The sequence below is a fragment of the Aythya fuligula genome, chromosome 8 (genome assembly GCF_009819795.1).
Source record: "Aythya fuligula isolate bAytFul2 chromosome 8, bAytFul2.pri, whole genome shotgun sequence".
Classification (NCBI taxonomy): domain Eukaryota; kingdom Metazoa; phylum Chordata; class Aves; order Anseriformes; family Anatidae; genus Aythya; species Aythya fuligula.
The window spans coordinates 15,126,999-15,150,287 of NC_045566.1; the positions used below are offsets into that span (position 1 = coordinate 15,126,999).

The window sequence follows — 23,289 nt, forward strand, 5'->3', positions numbered from 1 at the left end:
GCACAAGATATCTGTAGAAGGCTGAACATATGGCCAAAGCAAAGGAAGGCAGTACAAAGGCAGGCAGCCTCTGCTCGTATGGCTAGGATCTACCACTTCTGGGTCTATCCTCTACTCTGTTCTGAAGAGAGATGGAGAAAACACCCCAGATTTCCTTTCTTTCCATGGGTCTGCCATGGATTTGCTCTGGCAGAGCTTGCAAATTATGCAACTTTCAAAGGTTACACTTCTACAGATTTTTATGCCTTATGTTCAGCTAAAAAAATCTAAATATTTGTATTAAAAAAAAAAAAAAAAAAAAAAAAAAAAAAAAAAAAAAAAAGCTTGTGTCTCAGAACAGCAGATGAGAGGAGATGATACTGGATGATACTGGGAAGTGTGCTGAGCAGCTTTTCAGGTTGGTTATTAGAGAGAGACACCTGGTGGCAGCTCCCCAGCCACAGGCACCTCACCACTTCCAGCCACCGCTCTTTAGATTGTGGTTTGTAAGTCACAAGAACAGAGGGAAAAATGCATATTGAAACCAGAACTTGCTACCAGAACTAAGGATATGAAGAGAAGAGGAGGAGCCACATCTTATTACTGCAAGAAGCACAGATCTTCAAGCTGAACGTGACCTGTTTCCTGTCATAACAGAGTTCTCTGCAGTACTTTTTTCATAGTAAAAAAAACACAACACAAAACTGAAAACAAACAAAAATAAAACACGAAGTCTGGATACCAGAGAAAACTCACAAGAGTAGAAAAAAAAGAAAGAACACCGTAAGTCTTATTAATCTTAGCCTTTTTCCTGACGTCACATCTGTCTGTCTGCACTTGTCTAAGCTGTGCACATGCTACAACATACATCAACCCTAAGATGACATGCAGCAGGTAACTGGACTGGAAGCACCCCTTTCAGCCTTAAAGACAGCTATTTTCAGAGAGAGGAATTTTCAGCAACCATTCTACATCAATCTTCTATCATAAACCTTTAAAGGAAAATTTTTTTTTCTAACAACAAAACCCCCAAAAGCCTTCAGACTGCCATTTAACAGATGAAAATCACAACAGTACTAATTCGTCCACCTACTACTTAATGTTGGTATTTTTCAAAATAATGTATGAATTGCATAAGCTATAAAACTGAGCTCAAAGAGACTAAAAATGAAAAAATTGCTGCAGGAGATATTAAATCTAAATAGCTTTTGTAAAAAAAAAAAAAAAAAAAAAAGCATACCAGATTTTAAAAGCAAGCATGTCAGTATGAATTTAGATTCCCATCATTTTGTGTTCAGTGAAAGCAAAACATTGCTGACTAACCGACTGAAGACTCACTTCTTATTGAAGATGGTTGAATTTTCTCTTCTTTTTGTAAATCCAATGGGCAGTGTCTTCAGGTTGATATTATGCCTTCGAGCTCTGTTTCTCAAGTAATTTATCTAGCAAAAAATAAAATTATTTTTTTTTTGAATCTGAATTGTATACACAAAGCTGGAACATTAAAGCAAAAAATGAAGAGTAAACACGAAGGGAATTATGGGAACATTAAAGAAAAGGCCACGTTTAATGTTGAACTTTGACTTTTGAATAAACAAAACACTGTGAGTGAGCAAGTCAATAAAGCAAGCCTGGACACTACCTGAAACATTTTCAGGTGAAGTCTTCCAGTTAAAAACAACATGCCAATGACCTCTTCCCACTTAAAGTTCTTCAACATACTGTGAAAGTCACGAACACCCACCATCGGTGCAAAACCACTCACTGAGCTGGTTTTTGAGCTACAACCCTGCTAGTGGATGGGATATACAAGCACCTCCTCAACCACTCTGACAAAATCCTATCTAAAGGTAGCGTGAAGGATATCATCCTGCAAACACGCCTAGTATTGCACGCTAAAAACTGCTACCTCTGGAGCATCTCACCATTTTCAATGTACATTTTCAAGACATCATGATTATAACACAGAGTATGACAGCAGCTTAAGAGACAGACAAGGACTTCTAAATCTACTTGGCATTAAAAAAATCAACATGAATTCTCCCCAACTGAGGAGTTGAGTACTGTATTAAAAAGTGTCTTCACAGGATTGGAAACAGGGGCCTGACACCTTTTTCTGACACACAAATGAGACAACATATTTTGGAGTGCACTTTGGTGTTCATACTTCTTGATCTTGGTCTTCCCTGCTCTGTCACATGGCTTTTACGAAATGACATCTAATTCTGTGATCTCATTGATGCTCTACTGGAAGTGGAAGAATTTCAAGAAAAATCACCTCTCAAAAGCACGTTAGCTTTTACTTCACAGTTGCTTAGACTTATTCTCTGCAGAACTCTAGTTATCTTGGTTTGGTAAATGGGGAAGCATGTAATAATTTTTAGGCAAAAACATGCCAAAAAAATCCCATGTTGTTTACATGGGAATATTGCATGTAAAAATTCAGAAAAGCTGTGGAGGTAGATAGGAGCAATCAGTCTCTCTTAATACACATCTGTCACCCTCAACCCAGAACAGCCACGCATCAAGTATTTGGAGAATGTATAGATTGTTAGCAGTTTATTCTTCTAAGCAACTGGATGCAGCCACCAATACTACTATTACATAAACCTGGAGACCTTCCTTGATTTCTGGCTCTAATATCCAGGGTCGTCCATACCTTCACAGTAGAGGTTATCAGCTCTGAAATCTGGACTGGGACTGCCTCAGTGGGAATGTAAAGGTAGTCAACCCTATCTCCAACAGACCAAGTGGCTAATTTAAAACTTACAAATTTATTTGTTGTTGGCCTATGCACAGAAAGATCTCGAGCCGCAGCATCAGCTGTCCTTCCTACATCTTCCAGGAAACGGTAATCTGAAAGCAAAAACAGAACAGAAAAAAAACGTAGTTTATTTATCTAACCTACTAAAAATGGTGAATTTTAAAAAGCACAAGAAATATTCTTACCGCTCAGAAGGTTCAAGTCGGTAAATTCATTTACAGAGATAAATGATGTTTTATCCCTGATTCCATTACAGCTCAGTGCAAGCTTATGCTTCTTTACACACAACAGACTGAAATGACACAAATAAAGAACCATTAATATGCCACGTTCAGCACAAGAAACATAACAGTTTAAGTTAGATATTAGATACCTGCACGAATATTTCATACATCGCGGACATCTGTACTTAGCTTCCTCTTCACTACACGTTTCACATCTGAAAGAAGCAGAAAGTATCTCTTAGGGCACCAACCAACAGGCAGGCACGGTGCCATTGCCTGTCACGTTTGGGTAACATTACCTGGACCTTGAAAGGAGGAAGGGAAAACACAGATAGCTTGGATTAGATAAACTAGCAGACACGGTAACGTGAGCTGCAGTGAGCATCTCCAAACACATACTGGGGTCCAACCTTTATTAAAATGCACCACAGAGATGCTTTGAGGAACACCAAGCTAATGCAGGGCTGGAAGCACAGTGAGGCTGCATCACTTTGTGCTTTGCAGCCTGCTCTATCAGTGCCTTTCTGCATTTATATTACTACTCTTAATGTGCATTATTACTTCCCATCTGTCCAAAACCGGGCTCATTAGTGTCTGGGGTTCACACTACGACCTAACACCCCCTTTCCCCAGCAGGGCAGGCCCGCATTGAGGGCACCCACCACAGGCACAACGGGCAAGCCCTACAAACCCTGCTACTGAACACAGCCTCGCTGTGCTCTCCTCCACACCCACGGCCTCCTGCTTTTTGACTAGGTCGGTACAAGAATGACATCTCCCCTCTTTTTACGAGGAGAGGGCGAGCATGAGGATTCCTGCACGAGCTGCGAAACAGAGCCTGAAGCAGCCTTTACCCTGAGCTTCCCATCCCTTTGCCACACCTTAAATACCCTCCGCAGCATCCAACGCGAGCGGGCAGAGCCCACGCGGTGCCTCCCCCGCAGCCCCTGCCCGCAAGCCCAGCCGCCCCGCACCCCGTCGGGCAGCGAGGCCGGCACCGCCGCTCCTCCCTCGCCGGGCACAGCGGCAGGAGCGAGGATGCCCGGGGCAGGGCGGCGCCGAAGGGCTCGGACCCCGCTGGGCAGGCCCGGCCCCGAGCAGCGGCCTCGCGGTGGGGAGAGGCCGCCGCGGGCCGCAGCCTCCCCCCGCCAGCCCCGGAGCCCCCCGGAGGCGCCGCCCGGGCCGGGCCAGGCCGGGCCGGGCCGCGGCCGTGAGCGGAGCCGAGGGCGCAGCGAGGCCGCCCCATCCCCGCGGCCCTACCTCTGCAGGGACATCTTCCGCCCCCCGGCCGCCCGCCCGGCGCTCCCGGGGCCGCCCTGCCCCGCCATGGCTGCGCGGCGCCGCCTCCGCACGCGGGGCCCGATGGGGAGAGCCCGGCCGAGGCCTTTCCCTCGGCCGGCGGCGCCGCCTGGCGGCCTCCGCGGCCCTACCAGGTGGAAACGTCCCTGCCTCAGCAGGGGTCTGACACACAGCCGTAGCCTAGCTCAGGGCTTGCTCTAAACTTCAGGGTAACAAAGCAGATGATTGCCTCAAACCATCAGAAATTAACAGCTGAGGGAAGGAACCGTCACAACCCTGTGGGACAGAGCTGTGCCAGAGCTCCTGGGAATGCTCGGAAGAGCTCAGGTGGCTGTAGGCAAGCGGCTTTCCAAAACTCATGCTGCGCTATGTATAAAGCACACTGTCAAAAAGGATACTTTCTGCCAACTGTTTCTGGCAGCCTCCCACTTCAAGCACCACACTACAGTACTGTCTGGTAGTGGCCTGGTGCACAAGGACTTTGTGCTGTGGGCAAGGAATTTACATTTTTGACTTAATCACATAAATAAAGATATTTTCATCTGAGCAGACTAATAATGCTTTAAGGTATTAGCTTTTAAAATAGATGATTTCTGATAGAAACTAAGAAAAAACAAATACAGGCTATAAATAATTTCTGAAAGTAAGGCAATAAGATTAAAAAAATACACATGAAGCAGAACATTTTCTAACATTCTTACAAAATATATATATATTTATCACATCAACTCCAAAGACAAACTAAGAGCAAACATCAAGTGATGCTGGCAGAACTAGCAATCTTGAAAATGCAAAAACGACAGGAAGGAATTTTCTATAACCTTTATTGTCATTCAATGATCTTACAGAGTCTTTGATCAGATTTTCTCACAGGGAACAAAAAAACGCTTTAATCAAAAACATCAGATGTACATGTACTTTACCTTGTAAAAAGTAAGTATTTGTGCAATATTCCATGGCATTTCCCCTTGGAAAACAAAGCACTAGCACCTAAAAAGTACCTTTCTAGAGGATTTCCATCATTGCTGAGAATGAACTATATAGTATTAAAACAAAATAGTAAAAGACAAACAGACAGTTTGGAAGCTTATTTTATTATAGTTTAAGTATGCTTTCCTGTGGATCAAGACAATTAAACCAGTTGTTTGAACACTTCCCTGCTGTGCAGTATGGTTTGGTATCATTTTCCACTTATCTGCCATCTTCCTCAGTAGACTTTGGATTGATAATAGATATGTCACTATAAGAGAGTTATCAAAGAGTGCTTTTCCTAATGGTAAAATTGTTTTTTGTTTGTTTTTAATAAAGATGGTTGAAAATTTTAGGCTTAATTTAAGGAAACAAATGATCTAAAAATATTGCAAAAAAATGAAATTTCTAAATTGATGAAACATTGATTATAATTTAACAGTAGTCTTTCAGAAGACATGCTGTAGTAATTTGCTTAACTAGTTACAAAATATATACACAATATATCATCATCTTAAGATGCCTTTGGCATTCAGAATCTAAAACTCAAAACTACTGCAGGTAGCTCTTCTAAAAACAACTTTTACAAAGCTAACTGTTCGGACTATATGCATCATATACAACGTGCTGTCTTATATACCATTTCTGCAACAGTACATAAAAATATTTAAAACAAGAAATCCACATAAATAATGTTTTAATTGTAGTGAAGTATGTGACCAACGATTTAAAATAAGTACCTTGACAACAGAAACATATCCTGATGTAACCAGCACATACAGTCTGAAAGATAAAAAAGGATTCAATCTCTGCTAAGGCCACCAGCACCTTGTGTTATGAAGAGCACCAAGGCAATGCGGACAGGAAACACATAGAGGTAGTGTGCCATCTGTTAAGATGAATATGTCCACAAAGGACTATAATAAAACTTAATGTTTAAGAAAAGACAATGTATTGTACTGTGGCATAATTCACTTTTCATATATAAGCTATTGCACATTTAGGAGCATTAGCCAGTATTGCTCCTTAGTATTGTATGTCTCCAGCTTTCCTTAGGGTGTTTTTTTGTAGTGCTGTTAAACAAATTGCCAAGAACACTAGAGGTCCTGAAAAATTCCATGCTCAGATATTCAATTTCAGGAAATTATGCAAGAAAGCACCAACCAGTATTAAAAAGAGATTTGAATACTTTAGGAAAATTCTTGCAGTCTTCTTTCTTTTCTTTATTTTGAAATGCCATTTCTCCTTAGGGGGAAGTCTTTCCTTCTTGAAATTCTTTAACCAACACTGTTCAAAATGAATCTTCAGTTTCATAGCAATTTTGCCTATAACAGGTCATTACTCTTGCACTCAATCTGTGCAGCAATTCTGTGCTGATGCAAAAAGAACCAGGACAGAACCTTTAAAGGAAGCACACTGAACCACTTTCTATGAAGTGCTGCTGCCCTGGTTTGAGATGAGGAAGTGTGTTAACTTGAACAACTGGAAGCTGATTCGTGTCCTGAGTGTGAAAAAAGAACTGTGTCTTATGCCAGCTGCCATCTTGAATCTGCAACACACAGAAGCAGAATATTAAATTCACATCAAAGATGAGGTTCGAAACACAAATGAAAGCTGTGCTTAAGGAGTGAGAGGAGAAATGTACAGAAACATTTATTCTCCCAGCAGTTCATAAAGAAACTCTATAATGTAACAAAAGCTATTTCTCCCACAGAACATCACAGGCACTCATGGCAAAACTGTGACTTCTCAGCCCACTCCAGAATACAGCTGGGGCGGATGCAGATGCAAGGCAACAGTGCTCAGGGGAGAGAGCCTGCCACTTTGCAAGAAGCCCTGGGCTCATACAGCTTCTTAGATCTCTTGCTAAATCACCTCGAAAAAAATAATTTACTCATAGTCAATTACTTTAATGATAATTAGCTGTCCAAAAATAATTACCAGTTTCTTCAAAACTGAGATTTTGTGCTATATAACCTCAAGCGAACTATCATTGAAGTCTGAATTTTCATTCTGAGAGTAACCATTCCTAAAATCCCCTTGAGGACCTCCTTACTTCTATTCCCATCTCTCTTCAGAGTCTTAGTAGGGTCTTCAAATATTTTTTATTTAATGAGAACAACAAGTACCAGGTCCATATTACTGGAATTGCTTTTGTACTTGAGTAGATGTTGTATTGAATATCAGAAGGTTGGTGTATGCCTACATATGCAGAACAATGTAAGAAATAAACTTCAGGGCATATATATCTAAGATTGTCACAACAGCAGGAAAAAATTGTTCTCAAAGATTATTTGCTGAAAGTTAATCTTGCCTAAACAGTGACTCCATTATGGTTTTAATGATGCAAATGCTAAAATGTATTTACCATGCATTCATCCATCAGCACCTTCGGTTCAAGCAGCGTATTTGCTTTAAATACTTGTCCATTCCAACCTTTGAAGCTAACTGATGTTTTATGGCCACCTGCCTCATTTAATTCCCACATTGGTGTGTTGAGACAGTGAACTGTGATGCTGTGGGTTGCTTCTGAGCTCAGTAAATGAAGAAAGTTCATCTGCACTTTTCCAACGCCAAATTCCAGCTAAGTTCCAAAAGAAACACACAGTTAGACTTACAGCTGGGCCATGCCAAATGGCCACCACAACGCAAAGTGACATGCGTATACTAGTGCAATATTTACACATAGGAGCACGTACACATGTTTATACACGGGGATCAGTGCCGAAGAGCATCACTTGTATTTTTCAGGAGAACTATTAGGTCCTGTTAAAGTGCTTACTTCATAATGAAACTTTCCCTGGACATTTTCAAAGCTTAAAAAGAAACATTTGCTAATGCTTACAATACTGTTGAAACATAGCTAGGCAGAAAACACTATTTTTAAATAAGAAAACTGAGACAAAGGATTTTGTGATTCAAAGAAAGATAATAGCAGCAGCAGTGCTTGAACTGCAGTTGCACCTTTCTGCTAATTAGTCTTCTTAGACCACAGGTTCTGGCTGCCAATACCTACATCCTGTTAATAGCCTGAAAATTATAAGCATACTTTGATTTTAGACAGAAAATACAGTTATGCATTCCTCAACAAGAATTTCTCCAAGACCAGGTCATATTCAGGAATCTTCCAAATGTAGGAATGCATATGGAGCTTTATGTTATTTCTGATGCTCTTTGATGGCTGAAGTAGATACGCAAAACTCCATAAATGTAAAATGTCTACTCCCAGTGGTTTAAGGACCACATGCAATGGGCAGCATGGACTAACGACATAAAGGAAACCAGTCTTCACCTAACAAGGCATTTAACAGTAGCTAGGTGTTGAACAGGATATTTTTTTTTCCTTTCCATTGCAATGATGTCAGCATTACACACTTAGCCACCCTAAGTGATGAGTTACTAACATAGCTTAGAAGCATTTCAGGCTTATTTTTATGCCGTTTTTAGAAAGATGTAAAGCAAAATGAAATAATTCCTTTAGCATGGAAGATGAGTAAATGAAGAAAGTGACAGTTACAGTAACATACATCGCCTCCAGACATTCTGCAACTTCCTTACCAGAACATATAACACGTCCTTCACAAAGACGCACATAACACGTCCTTCAGCCCCCCACACCCCACACTCCCCTGAAATCTAACATCTTCTCACACATTGAGTCAACAAGCAATCATTTGCTTGAAGTTTCAGCACAAACAGAACCTCCAGGAAACAATGCATACCTTTGTCACAGATGGTGGTGTTAAACACGTCTGACCACCTGCAGTGAAGTTGCAGAAAACTTCAATGGCATCAGAAGGACAGCCAATATTTGGGTCAATCCAGTATTTTCCTATTAGTAATATAATCCCAGATAGAAAATTAACCCAAATTATAATTGTTACTAAACAATTTGCTAAAATATTCATATTTTTTGGCAAGCATTATATTTATTATTACCATAGCTTCAGTGGGAAATAGAAAGGGAACATGAAAATCTTTCCACTACCATAATTCTATTAATAATGAATGCTGAGCAAAATTATCATAGCCAATCAGCTCTCATTACATATGCAATAACTTCTGAATACAGTTACGGTTTCAAAAACATCCTCTCTATCTACAGCGAAGTAGTAAGAATAAATGGCATTTGCAGTCTGCTCTTTACGTATGAAAACTTAACTATTTCCTTGGCCTTGGCTTTATACCCAGAATATATTCAGAAATTTAAATTCTCTTCCTCTCACAGCAACTCGAAGATCTTGCATTTTTCCACTCTCCTTCTGCCACCAGGCACTTTGTATGACATGTGCTAGTGACAGTAATAAGGTGAATTTATTGTTGTGAACCCATGGAGTTTGTTTCACAAAAAGAAAGAGGACACATAAATTAGAGTAGGATTTAGCTTCCCTGAATTTATGGTTAGAAAATAGGTTAGCCTGGGCCATCCGGTTTATGGGTGTATTATCCTGTGAAGTGAAGGACTATGTCAGTGACCTCTGTGGCCCTACAGGAAATCTTATTAGAACTATGAACTTCTAAAAAGCATTAGGCTCATCTTGAAGAGCTGATCTGTCCTTACCTATGTTAAGGAACAGAGATTTCACTGTGATCTCTTATTTCATTTCTCATTTCCTCTTTAGTTCATGCTCACGCTTGATAATAGGGGTGTTGTATTTATTTTATTAACCACTCAGAATGAGAATTATGTCACAGAATTGACATTACACATTAAATAATTATTTTTGATTTGAATTATTGATTCAACATCTTCTAAGATATCAACAGCTACCAGTGTATCTGACAGTCATAGTCTATTGTATACAATTTTCTCATTAGTAATCTAGAATCTGATCCACATAAAACTCATTCCAAGTTGGCTCTAACTATTCAGAAAACTTTTGATCACAAAATGAGATTAATTTTCAAAAATTTCTGGACACTTTTGTTTGCTTTTATATATAATCTCTATCTAATATCTATATAATACCAGGTAGCTACATACTTCAATCTTTAAAATCCAGAAATTGTAACATAAATAAAGATAAAATAAAGATAACTGACAAACTGTAACAGAATCTAACAAAAAATCTACTCATCCAAATCTGGATATAGAACATATCATTTGGCAGCAATGCATTTCAAAGCCTAGCTGTGTTCAAGCTTTGATGAAAGTGGACACTTACCATCTGACACTTTACGTTCACAGCTAAGCAAATCCCTGCAGATGCGTGCTGGGTTATCTCGTGTGCCAAGGGGGTTCTTGATGCTGTGCAGTAAATTGCTAAGGTAGTGCAGCGTTTTGTATATCTCTGTACTGTGATCTAGTAAAGTTACTTCAGTATTCTGGTATCTCTGCCAGGGGCCATTAGCAAATGTGTTACCACAGAGAAGTATCACAACAGCAGTATATGCAGTAAACATCAAGTGGCCATTGAAGAGCCAGACAGAAGCAAAATATTTATAACATATGCCAACAGCCATACAAAACAGGGTAAGAATAATATATTCCAATAAATATATTAGTGCATTTTATTAAAATTATCAGAGCAGTGAAGTTACAGGCAGTTGAAGATCATGCAAATACAACAACATAACACGTTGACAGAAATATGGGTATGGGAGAAAAAGAAAAAAAAATACAAGTATATGCATCAGTTTTAGATTTTGAGTAGTGAAATCTACTCTTAGACTTACCCTAGAAAATAAATGCAAATATATTTGACTTCACACATGAAAGGATTTTTTTTTTTTTTTTTTTTTTTTTTCCAATGAGACCACATACTTGCATAACATTAAGTACGTGTGCCAGTATTTTTTGGAACAGGGCCTAAATGTCACTATAATCTGTAGCTAAACAGTTACAGTCCACTATGTGTGATATTTTATAAATTTCCATCACTGCTAATTGTGATAAAAAGATAGAAATGCTGTTTTTCCTTAATTCTGTTTAAATTGTATCTTAGGTATCTCAACATGTTTAATTACATTCTACAGTAATTGCTTGTAACCCATGTTTTAAATTGTTTTTCTAAAGAAGCCCTGATATTTCCTCAAATAGTCTCTTTATAATTGTATATGTAGATGACAATGTAAATACAGTGAGATTCATTACCTCCGTCTGCAGTGCAGCATTTGACTCAATCAAAGCTTGAACAGCAGCATTGATATCCACAAGTTTCTGAAAAATAAAAAAAGATATTTCAGAAAATAAAAAACAAATAGAAATATTCTAAACTACAGGTAAGTAAATTTTTCAGTATTCTTGTAGAAGCATGGTCATTATTTTGTCATCTTCAGAAAATAATTCATTGTGAAAAGTTGCTTTTAAAATAGTATCTTCATTCTCCACAGTTTGTGTGATGTACATAGCAGACACCAGGTTTATTTATTTTTAAAGGACTAAGAAACCCATACAAACAACTAGGTCTTGCAGTTGGTTCTGGTTCTCAGGTTACATATAGCATCACAGATTTAAAACACTTCAAATACTGAGTTTGTCTTAAGTGGTACAATCCCTTAACAGACTAATTGCATTTGTGTATATATATATATATCCATATACACACACACACATATATATACACACACACACATATACATATATAGGAAGAACAGCAGGGCCAGAAATAACACAAACTTTTCTGTTGCTGTCTTTGTGTGTTCAAATACAGAACAGCAGAAAACCCTTTTAGAGTACGACAGAGTTAACCCGTATTAAAAGTATGAGCATGCCTATGAACACAGCCTGTTAAGGACTCAACAGTGTGGTAGAGCAGAGCCAACAGTGTAACATGGCAGGTCCAAAACCGTATTACTGTAGCAATGGAAACTGTAGAAAAATGTATTTGCATTTCACTTACAGTGACAGAATAAGCAACTGAAGATGATCCTGTATTTTCACCTTCATCAGAGGATTATATTGTAGTTAGGGTAGTTACAGTACTTACTCTTGGTCCTGGTGGTCCAGGTGGTCCCTGGAAAATGGGAGAAATCATAGATTAGGTCCTTCACATGTTTATTTGATGAATTCACAGTACAATAATACAGGCATTTTTATTACACTTACAGGTGGCCCTGGCTGGCCCTGAGGTCCCTGAGGTCCCTGGAAGAAATGGAAATAAAATGCAGTGGTTATAGATGAACATTTCAGCTTTTATATTTATGTATGTTTTTAATGACAAAATGCCACAGTACATAAAGTGAAGTGAAAATGTTTGTGATACGGGTCTCGGTAAAACCGAGATTATTAGTTATTATTCTTAAAGTAGTACGCTCTGTTAATGTGAAATTATTCCTGTGAGCATTTCTGGGTTGTCTGTTTACCAAAACTTATTTATTTAATCACCTGTGGTATAGAAGTTATACAAGCTATTAACATACAATGTGGCAGCATTATGCACATGTTGCCGATACAAGTACTACAGTGGATGAATGATCATAAAAAAACTGATCCGTTTGACTGCACAGATATCTACTAGGCATTTATTAGCTCCATTTATTAGCAGTGCCACTTTTCAGCCAGAACATGTTAGGTTCATTTTTAATTTTTAATAGTTACTGCAGGCTTCCTTCATATTAATGAAGTTACACCCATGCTCCTGACCTTAAGAAACAATATTTTAGCATGCAGGAAGATACAGTAGGGAGGAGAAGAGAAGGAACAGCTGCTTCTCCCTAGTTTATAGTGCCTATAACGCACATAGTCTTATACCTGCGTTTTAGTTTTGCCTCAGAGTTTGATGAAATGTAAAGTCTGTCTGATTTAGCCTTTCTCTGAGCAACTATTCACGCTGAGATAGAATGATTATGAATATCTGTAAATATTCAGTAATACTTTTGTCTCTGTAAGATTCTCTTCTTCAGTCTCTATATGCTTAAATCCTCTAGGAGCTGCTGTAACATAAACAATAGCAAGAACAATGACAACGGAAAGAATAAGTGGCAGTGGCTTAATGCAAAAAAAAAAAAGAGAAGGAATGAAAGGCACAGACTAGATCTGCATTATGTATTAGTAAAACCATTTAACATAACTGAGTTTATATTAGCAAAACACTCTTTAGTTTGTACTTATTGTACCTATTATTCAAGCACAATGAGCTGTTCGAGCAAAAACACTCTTATACCAATATGGTTATGCTAGTGCTAAGTCTCTGTAAAAAGAGAAATAATCTTATTTGACATGGTAATTAATGCTGGCGAATATTGTGAAGCTAATCTAGTCAAAGAGGTATCAAGTTGTAAATCACTTAATATAGGAATAAGAAGTATTCCTGCTGTGAGATTTCACAGCAAGATCTGTGTGATTGTCACTGCAAGATACAACGGCTGAACTTGGACTGTGCTTCAACCTGCCACCAGCTGAGGCAGCTGGTTCACCTGGAAATGACCAGATGGATAAAACCAGATTCAATTTTACATTGATTTATGTATATTTAAATAAAGAAGACTTCAAAGCATATAGGAGCAATTTATTTAAGTCACTGAGGCTCCAAATCTGTCAATATTAAGACAATACCAGCTGCATTTTTTACTATTGCTATACATACTCATGAAGTACAGTATATGGTAGCCACCTGGGAATAAATCTGACAGGGGATTATGATGACTTGTGCATCAACTGCACAAGGTTGAGTGTGCCTGCACATGACCTGCCCTGGCCATGCCAGAGGGGCTCAGGTGCTGGAGAGTGAAGGCTGTGAAAAGAAGAGGCCATCATGTAACTCCTAGCACCAGACCAACAAGGCTATGATAAGGGACCACAAATGATTTTGAGGCCGAGATGCATGTTTTGTGCAAGTTCTGTGGGAGAACTGAAACTGAAGCTATTTCTGGGAGTTTAGAGATACGGCTTTCTGACAGTGAAGATGACATTGATGGCATAAGCACTAGTAGACTAAAATTCAACTTTCAAAATAAATATGGTCAGGATGCATCAGTTGTGTTTCATACAAAAGAGACTCCAAGTCATTTTGTTGGTAAATTTGTACTGATATTTAATTAAGGCATTAATTAGTATTAGATTAGATTAGTATTGAAAAATGGAAATCGGAGGATAAGTCATTTTAGAATATGCAGTAATACAGAAAACTTTGTAGATTCTGTGGCAAGTACCTAGATTTCCCTTTTTACTCTGATTTTGATTATTGTCCAGCTTGAAGTTTTCTTTAAAATCCTAAGTTCAAGTCCTGAACTCTATGATCATACCTGGGGAAGTATGTTTAATATAAAATGAAAGAGAAAGTGTGAAAAAGAAACTTGACAGATGAATCTGGCAGCATGTGGACATATTTATCTTAGTTCAGGACTTGATTATGCAAACATCGAGTCAAGCAAGGCACAAAGTCTTCTGCAGTTTGTCCCTAAGTAACCACTGCTCTGATGAATAGATGCCTTTGTTCTCTGAGTGTTGAGATTTAGAAATTCCAGTGGATTTTTCAGATGACTGAATACTTCATCTAACATTCTATATTCTTGGCATATGCCACAATTTTAAGACTTCGAACGTTTTGGGACTAGAACAGCTAAAAATTATAGTGGTTCTTGAGACAGAACTGAATACTTCAAAAATCAGAAAGTGCACTGTACCGATGAATTTAAAGTATTTTGCAAAAGATAAATGTGATTTGTCTTGATTTACTGTCACCTTGCCAATAAAATCCATGTGGAAAAAAAGGTAAATAGTGAATGCTATTTGGTAACTGTAGTAAACTTCTTTGGGGGAGATATTAGATTTCTTAAATGCATTAAAACTTCAAAGGTCTATATCAATTACTTTTACAAGCCTTTAAAATGTAACAAAACAGCACGAGTGTGTTGAAAATCCTGTAGAGATGTTATAAATGTTCTCTTTGTTTGTTATAGAGCAACAGAATAAGGTTAAATTACACTTTTCATGGATTAAGCTAATTGCAGAATGTTTCATTGGAATGTGCAGGATTACCTTTACAAATCCACTTAATTTACCCTTTGATCATACTAGAATTTAAGTGAAAAGGTTCCATTATAACTCCAGTATACTGAGTATAATTCTAGTTCATAATAACAAAATCAGACAATAGAAATGTTAGTTTTAGTGTGCTCTTTAATTCCTTAATCACCCAATTTGATTGCTAGTACAGAAGTTCAAAGGCCAAAATTCTAATCTTTTTCTAAAACCACAAGGCCCTGATTTTATATGCAATGGTACACATGCTTAACTTTGAAAACATGAGCAATCCCAGGGACTCCCATATTTTCCGTAACTTTTGAAATTTTCCAAGAAACAAAGTAAAATAATGATTTTAAATCAACGATTATTTTAAAAAGGAAAAAAAATGTCATCCCAAGTAATTAAGCTTTCCCTGATCACTTCTGTCACTTTGATGTTATTTCACTGTGTCTCAGAATGGGTAAGTCATAGTAGCATCCTGCAATACAATACTCTGATATACCATCCAGCGTAGCAGCGGCTCTTAGTTACTGTAAACCTAAGATAAAAGTTCATAATAGAAAATTACAGATTGTGCTTTATCATATTGTGCTTATATAGTATTATTATTATTATTATTTTACTTTTAGGATAGTCAAGCACTGGAACACTTGCCAAGAAAGACTATATAATCTCCGTTCCTGGAGGTTTTGAAGATGGTAAGCAATGTGGTTTTATCTCAAAGCTAATTATACTTTAAACAGGAGGTTGGACATGGAATACGTCAAGATCCATAATAACCTGGATTTTCCTATGATTCTATATCATCATCCATTACGTACTATTAATGACATGGAAGAAAATAAAAAATCCTAGGTAAATGAAAATACTTTCAGAAATGTCAGAATTCTGAAACAATATTCTAAAAAGCATTCCATGATTTTCTAAATGTTTCAAAGTGATATGAATATTTGGAATTTTATTTTTTTTTCCAAAAAAATCTCGATCTATCAATTTTTCTCCAGAAACAGCCTACAGAAGCTGAACTTTGGTTCACCATTAACCTAAACAAGGAGGCATAATTTTACATTCCATGTTTTTCAGGGGATAAGAGAACATTCCTTTCTAGTAATGAACGCTATGTCCCTGACAGACTAAAACCTGTAACTAAAACTTGGACTCTTACAGAAATGTAAAAATCTTTGCAAGTCTAGGAAGAATAATATAATTTTTACAATGGAAATCTAATCTCAGATTGGAGATTACACAGTTGCATGAAAAGCATTTTCTCATATTTGTTTGTGAAAATATTTGGGAATACATCCTTTTCTTGGCTAGAAGATTGTAAACTATTGTAAAGTAATTGTAAACTCTATTGTAAACTAATGCTACTACGTATAGTTTAAAATTAAACCTTCTTCTGAAAGCAGTCTTAGGAGATGAATTAATGATTTAGGATTTTCTTTTTCTTTTTTTCTTTTTTTAATGTCAGCATTTAGTTCTATGCTGTCATAGAAATTCTTATGAACAAAAGATGAGAAAAACACAGTTGAAATGTTTAATAGTAGTATGAATTACAAGCCTAGTTTTCCTCTTACTCTGAGATAAGAATCACCTCAAGATCCTTAAAATCAATGAGGAAAGGTCCTTAAGACACATACACCAAGCTTCATTCTAATCCTTAATTCTTTAATTTTGATTTTTATGATTTATTTTTCAAAGCTTTTATAAGGCAGTTAGGTTGGAATTGTACACAGGTGGATGCTTAAACCAAAATACAGTAAGATGAGGAACCGAATGACTTAAAGTGAGGCGGGATAAAAGGCAGGGTAAGAGCAACAGGAACCAGATCACGTTGGCCAGTTACCATAAAAGGAAGCAATTATAAATCTGTCATATAAAGTAATGCCATAAATACCAGCTAACATTGTATTCACATTTGCTATAAATACAATAAATTGGCACAGTCATCAGTAATTGGAGGCCTTACTAGCTCTACCAATTTTTAAGTAAAATCAAACATTTAGTAATATACAAAAACGAATGTACTACTCTTACTGAAAACAGAGCGAAACTTCATTACCTATCTGTGCTGCCTACTGCTACTGCAGTCAGCATATGTTGCATAGACACCAACCTTCAACTCCAGGTTTTTCCTGTTCTCCTCTACAGGAGATGATGTGTAGACGTCATGAACGTGGCATTGTACACACATTGTGCCGTGAGATACCAGAGAATTGACAATAAATGTGACAGAGGATTTTGATTTTAGAACTGAACTGTAACAGATCTGGAGTATGTGACTGCTCCACAATCAGGGCCCTATTGCCTGACAGCATACACTTATCAGGCATGCCTGTATGAACCGGCTTGTACAAAAAAGAAGTCCAAATTTGGACTCATGGTCCAACCCTTCTTGGACAGCACTCTGCAGGAGCACAAAAGGGCTGTCTGGCATTCTGAGCATGCAGAAATACATTAAGTGTAACACATGAATACTTTTTACACAGCCAAGAGGACAAAAGCACAAAAGTTGTTTCAACTTACCATTTCACCCCTTGTGCCCTTTTCACCTCTTGGTCCCTGTAAGAAAGAAGTTGTTAAGCCAGCATGCTTTCTCGGCTTCTAGGATTGAAATAAGCAAATTAATGTGATGGGATACTAAATGGGATACTACGTGGGATACTGCTCCCATGAAAAGTCCAATCTCATCTGTGGAAATATTTACAGCCCTAGGGCTTTAATTTTTCTACATTATTAGAAAAATAATAATGAAAAAAATACTGAAAACAACTTGTAATTCCTAGATTTGGAAAGCTGATTGTTTTCTTCTGGTTGTAGATATGTTTTTTTCCTTAGTAATTTTAACTGTCAGCGTTCTCACTGTCAATCAGCTGTACTCTCTTCAATTTGATCCACTGTAATAGGAGATAAGTGTTTCACTATTGAAGAGTTGAGAGCCAAACATGGCACTCTGTCACTGAAGACAGCTATCAGTTATATATCTGCTTTATTAGCCTATTAGTTCTCCTCTCACAGTATACTCTGGTTTTCCATCTCCATGGTATTTTTTGCTAGTTTTGCACTTATGTTGTGTTTCTGAAGTCAGTAACAATCTTACAATTACCTGGAAGAATGTTGTATCTTGATGGCAGCATTTCATATCACATATAAATAATCTCCAACTTTTAATGCTTTCTGAATGATAATGGCAAACTATTACATTCAATATGAAGTCGATTAAAAGCCTTCATACTGGTATACATAACTGTAAAGTTTTCCTCCCGAGTAGCAAAGAAAAGAATGCAGCAAGACTTAAAATGCTGTATTTTTCCCAACAGGTGGAAATAATAGTCTAGTTATAGTAAGAACACTTTCCTTCTCCTTTCTTTTTCACTTTTAAATATTCGTATTTATTATTTTTATTATGCATTCCTGTTATTTTGAAGATTATTATTACAAATTTTTCAACATTCTCTTTCCAAGTTTTGTTGATCAGGCAGAGGAACTTGAGGGGTATAATAAAAGCTTCTATGTGTCTTACATGGGTGGACAGGCACTCTGGACATAGCAGAGAGAGCCAGCAGGTGCTCCTGCAGAATGCTGCTCTGTCTCTGGCATAGGGAATGTGACAAGGGATGGAGAAAGCGATGAGGGCAGAGCTGTCCCACAGCAGAGAACCTAGGGAGCTCTACGGGTCATCAGAAAGGCCAAGACATTTTTTTTCTAGAAACATTGCAGATGTAAGGCTGAATATGAATACTGAGGTGACAATTAAGGTGCTGGTTTACACCTTGATTTGTCCGCTGCTTCTGTAGAGGTGTCCTTTGTATACTGTACTTCAGCAGAATGCCATTATGATTTTTTTTCATCATCTTGTTTGTATCAGATGCTGAAATCACATATATTAGCTTGGCAGCATGGTAATATTACAAAGACAGTCCTACCAGTTGACAAATGGCAAAATACGTCTAGTTGTAAAACAGATTATTAAAAATAAAGGTAGGTGAAATAACCAAACTATCCAAAAGAGAAGGGAAACTTACAGGCCTGCCAGTTGGGCCAGTAATGCCTTCTTGACCAACAGGACCAATATATCCCTGTAAAAAAGCAAAGTGATTTATTAGTCCACCATGTTTTCAAAATGAAGAAAATCCTTATGACATGTCCTGGTTTCAAGTTGCTCAGCACTCAGCACTGGCAAATATCCCAAATACCATGGAAATATTCTCTTTCTGAATACTGAAAATACATCACTACATAATCAACAAGGTAGTTATTTTAATAATTAGTAATAGTTATGTTTGGAAAGCCCACACACATTCTTTTATGTGAGAGGTGATACACTAAAAATAGTGGAAACTTAAGTACTCTGAGTATTAAACCCAAATATTCATTGAGCTACAATCAGTATTATCTTGAACTATATTACTGCCCAGAAGTGCTCTTGTAAGGCTGCCAGTAAATACTGCTAAAAGGTTACTTTACTATTCTGTTTCAATCAGAGCAAACTGTTCATTTCCAGTGTTTATCTTGCATAGGAATGTTTAGAAAAAGAAAACAGCTATTAAAACAGGCCACTAAAGCCTTTGCTCTGCATCTGGTTAACTGAACTGAGTAAGTTCTGCAATGTCAATGGCAGCAGTGAGAGCAGAGCATTTTGCAGTAAGTTTTCCCATACTGCAAACTTTCCCCCTTTCCTGCTTTAACTTGATGCTGTAAACTGGATGCACACTCCCAAATATTACAAAATTATTCCACGTTTTTGAAGAGTAAGAAAGTAGAATGTCATGAAGAAGACGTCATGAAGAATGAGCTAATGCAGACTAGTAACCCCATAGATAACAAGGAAATATATATATTTAAAAGGCTACCTATTAATTCACAATGCTTTTGAGTGCTACCCTCTCTTACTGTAGGTAAAGTTTGACCCTTTTTTGTTTCACTGCTGGACAGAGTTATACAGCCAGCATTATTGCCAGTAAGAAGAAAAAGAGCATTAAACCCCCTCAGACAATGAAATGACAGCAATCAAGAGACTTGTATATGAAATTATTGCTAAGAGTATAATTGTCATCTGAGGGTGTTTTTTTATTTTTATTTTTTTCCTTTAAGACTGAGAGGCCAGTTCTGCTTGTGTATCGTAACCAGACCAGTGCAGAAGAATAGGCAAAGGGCTCCTAGTGTAGGCACAGTCTGAGAGAAAAAGGCTCAGCTAGAGGGCTCCAGCCTGTCCAGTAGGAAAAAGAAGATTCCCTAAATTAAAAATGTGTGCCACCCGCAAGCTATCCTCACAAGCACTTCCATGGAGTGAAACACTTACAATTTGCCCTGTTGGACCTTTTGGGCCCAGAATTCCAACTAATCCAACATCCCCTGCAGGGCCCTGAAAATACAAAGAAGTTTAGTCAACCATGAACATTAGTTATCAACATGTATTAATCTCTTGTAAACAAGGGAAGTAAGATAATTTCTAAGAGCAGTAACAGTGAAAATACCAAGCTCACTGACCCAGACCGTTCATCCTTGAAAGTGGAGTATATAGCTCTGCCTAAAATGTCCCAAGTGCAGATATATTCTAAACAAATTATTGTTAAAGCTGATTAAATCTACGCTTTCCTAACATTTTCACTCTGTAAATATTTTCACTCTGTAAATCTTCATCTTAAGATCTAACAGAAAAGAACGAACACATACTTTTGGACCTGGGAATCCTTGAAAACCCATCAAACCTTGATCTCCGTCTTCTCCCTGCAATAGAGGCAGGCATCCTCACTTATTTCACATTGGTAACTCTTGGGAGTAGTTGTTTTGCATCAAATGCTGTAATTACGTACAATCTGTCCTTTCAGACCAGCATCTCCTGCTGGTCCTTGGTCACCTTGTGATCCTGGATGGCCTCTTTTACCTCGTTTTCCTGGATGACCCAGAAGCCCTTTCTCACCCTATGAAAAGGAAGATAATACATCCTTTATTTTGTTATAATTGTAGAAGTTATAAATATTAGTTTCTGGTCAGAAGCGTGGAACATGCTTTCTCTCTGTTTTAAGAAATAAACATACTCTATTCATTTCATTTCCATAATTATTTCTTTCATTAAAATGAAAATGTGACCTGACTGTTCCTTGATTTGATAACAAAAATAAAAACATACATTTCAGGCCATTTCCAGTATGGTACTCGCCATTAAAGTGCTAAAGTACACAAAATGAAATACACAATAGACAGGTTAGAATCAAATTAGAAAAGCAATCCCCTGAGCATGGCACAGTATAGCTGCAGAACTCCTTGTTGTTAGATTAAAAGTTCATGTGATTTCACATGGAAACTAGGCGAGTTCATGCTAGGGAAATCCTCTCAGGACCATCAAACACACAAAAACCATATCTAGCTCAGGAGATTACCAATCTGCAAGTAATTAGGGACTAGTCACCTTCCATGACTGTTTTGCACTTATGCTGTTTCTTTGGTGTTTCCTTTTAGCTCTAACAAAGACAGACTTTTGGTCTGACTCAGTACATTTGCTCTTAACATTTATTTTGCACCATCTAGTATCCCTTTTCCTTCACCTCACCTATTCCCTGCCTTTTTCAGATTTCATTCCTTTCTGAGCAGGAGCTACCTTCCTACGGTTCATTGTCTAGACAAAGGCGTATAAACTAGACTAGGAGCACTGGTAATAAACACTACAAATAGTGAACAGAGTTTATACTAAAATATCTTCATGAAAAGAGAACAAAGATAGACAGTATTTCCCTCTCCAGTTTTCACTTAACTTGAGGTTTTAAAAACTGCTTACCGATAAAACCACACAGAGCAGTGCATATGATCATTTGAAACGAAAAATCCAACTCCAAATGGTGTAAATTATCAGTAATGTTTCCATTCTTTGCTTCTTTTATCATTGAAATGAGTAGTTAATATTATCAGTAGAAGCTGAGGAGGGCAGCAAAATCTGCAGTTTCACCTTTCACATAAATTTTTATATCAACTACTTGTACAATTAACAGTAGCATGGTGGTTCCACAATCACTGCATGCAGTATGAAGACTGGGCAATATCAGTAATACTTAAACAACAAGGACCTATATGCTTACCTTTAGTCCAGGTGCTCCCACAAGCCCTGGCATGCCTGGCAATCCCTTGGGACCTCGAGCTCCAGGATAACCTGCCAGACCTGCTAAGCCTGGGTTTCCCTTATTACCCTTAGTGAATGAAAAGTAATTGATTACAAGCAGAAGGCCAAACATATATTTTCATTGTATGCAAAAACAGGCATGTAACATACAGTCAGGTAAAGCTGCTTAATATTTTTCTGTATACCTGACACATTGGAGTACATCAAAACATATGAAAAGAATTATGGGCAGTATTTCTTCTGTATTTCTGTTAATTCATCAGAACCCATGATACTTAGCAACATAGCTCTGTGTTTTAACTGTGGGTTAGACTGAAGATTCTGAGGAGTCAAATTATTGCAACTTAACAAGTCACTGATTGCCAAGCAAAGTAAATGCTAAACATGCTTAAGCCCACTGCAAACGTTCATTATCAGTGTTCATCTCAAACCTTGCTGTGTTGTAACCTAAACATATCCTGCTGTCATCTGTGATGAGAACCTTCTGAGCACCTTCAAGAGAATCAATTGTCTGTTGGAGTTGACTCATGGCATCTCCCCTGTTAGCACACTCCTAAATAGGAGTAGTGGCCCAGATGGATCACCAGGTTGGGTACCAGGGACCTACAAATCCTGAGCATTTTTCTGTCCACAGAACGTGTTAGTTTTATGGACATACCAGTGACTGCTTTCACCTTCCACAGGGAATTATACAGAACAGTTAATGAGACTTAAAACTTTACCCACACCTGCAAATTTGCATATTCAAATTAATAGTCTTTACAGCTGAAACATGTCATTCTTTGCTAATGGTATTTTGAAATCTGCAGAACAGAGCACTAATATCTGTTACTTATAGAAGACAACTCCTTGAAATGTTTCTTGGAAGAGCATGGTGTGATATCTGTTTAGCTAGAACTCTGAGGATTCTGAGCTCAAAATAAGAAGCCCCTTCTGATAGAAACAAGATGCTAAATTCATTTACTGCGGATGAGCTGAAAATGCTGTTGAGATTCACACTATTCATTTTTCATGAAGGGACTCTGCA

The 23,289-nt window shown here is 37.8% G+C and overlaps 2 protein-coding genes across 4 annotated transcripts in view; both read right to left on the minus strand.

Annotated features, from left to right (window-relative positions):
* The window catches only part of ZNHIT6 (zinc finger HIT-type containing 6), a 33,535-nt gene extending 29,206 nt beyond the window's left edge, over window positions 1-4,329 (minus strand). The window contains exons 1-5 of the mRNA XM_032192710.1: window positions 4,228-4,329; window positions 3,117-3,182; window positions 2,929-3,035; window positions 2,750-2,835; window positions 1,318-1,421 (exon numbers count right to left, since the gene is read on the minus strand). Of these exons, the coding sequence (XP_032048601.1) occupies window positions 1,318-1,421; window positions 2,750-2,835; window positions 2,929-3,035; window positions 3,117-3,182; window positions 4,228-4,295 (431 nt within the window). The 5' untranslated portion in view covers window positions 4,296-4,329. The remainder of the gene's footprint in view (window positions 1-1,317; window positions 1,422-2,749; window positions 2,836-2,928; window positions 3,036-3,116; window positions 3,183-4,227) is intronic.
* A 756-nt stretch (window positions 4,330-5,085) lies between these two features.
* COL24A1 (collagen type XXIV alpha 1 chain) overlaps window positions 5,086-23,289 on the minus strand; it is a 136,156-nt gene continuing 117,952 nt past the window's right edge. For 2 of the 3 annotated variants that reach the window (XM_032192067.1, XM_032192066.1), the window contains 13 exons: window positions 22,222-22,329; window positions 20,962-21,069; window positions 20,822-20,875; window positions 20,448-20,510; window positions 19,171-19,224; window positions 17,672-17,707; window positions 12,284-12,319; window positions 12,165-12,191; window positions 11,330-11,395; window positions 10,401-10,569; window positions 8,958-9,067; window positions 7,604-7,819; window positions 5,086-6,784 (listed from right to left, as the gene is read on the minus strand). In XM_032192067.1, coding sequence (XP_032047958.1) covers window positions 6,638-6,784; window positions 7,604-7,819; window positions 8,958-9,067; window positions 10,401-10,569; window positions 11,330-11,395; window positions 12,165-12,191; window positions 12,284-12,319; window positions 17,672-17,707; window positions 19,171-19,224; window positions 20,448-20,510; window positions 20,822-20,875; window positions 20,962-21,069; window positions 22,222-22,329 — 1,194 coding nt within the window. In that variant the 3' untranslated portion in view covers window positions 5,086-6,637. Of the gene's footprint in view, window positions 6,785-7,603; window positions 7,820-8,957; window positions 9,068-10,400; window positions 10,570-11,329; window positions 11,396-12,164; window positions 12,192-12,283; window positions 12,320-17,671; window positions 17,708-19,170; window positions 19,225-20,447; window positions 20,511-20,821; window positions 20,876-20,961; window positions 21,070-22,221; window positions 22,330-23,289 lie in introns of those variants that run through there. The other variant, XM_032192068.1, reaches the window with a different exon arrangement.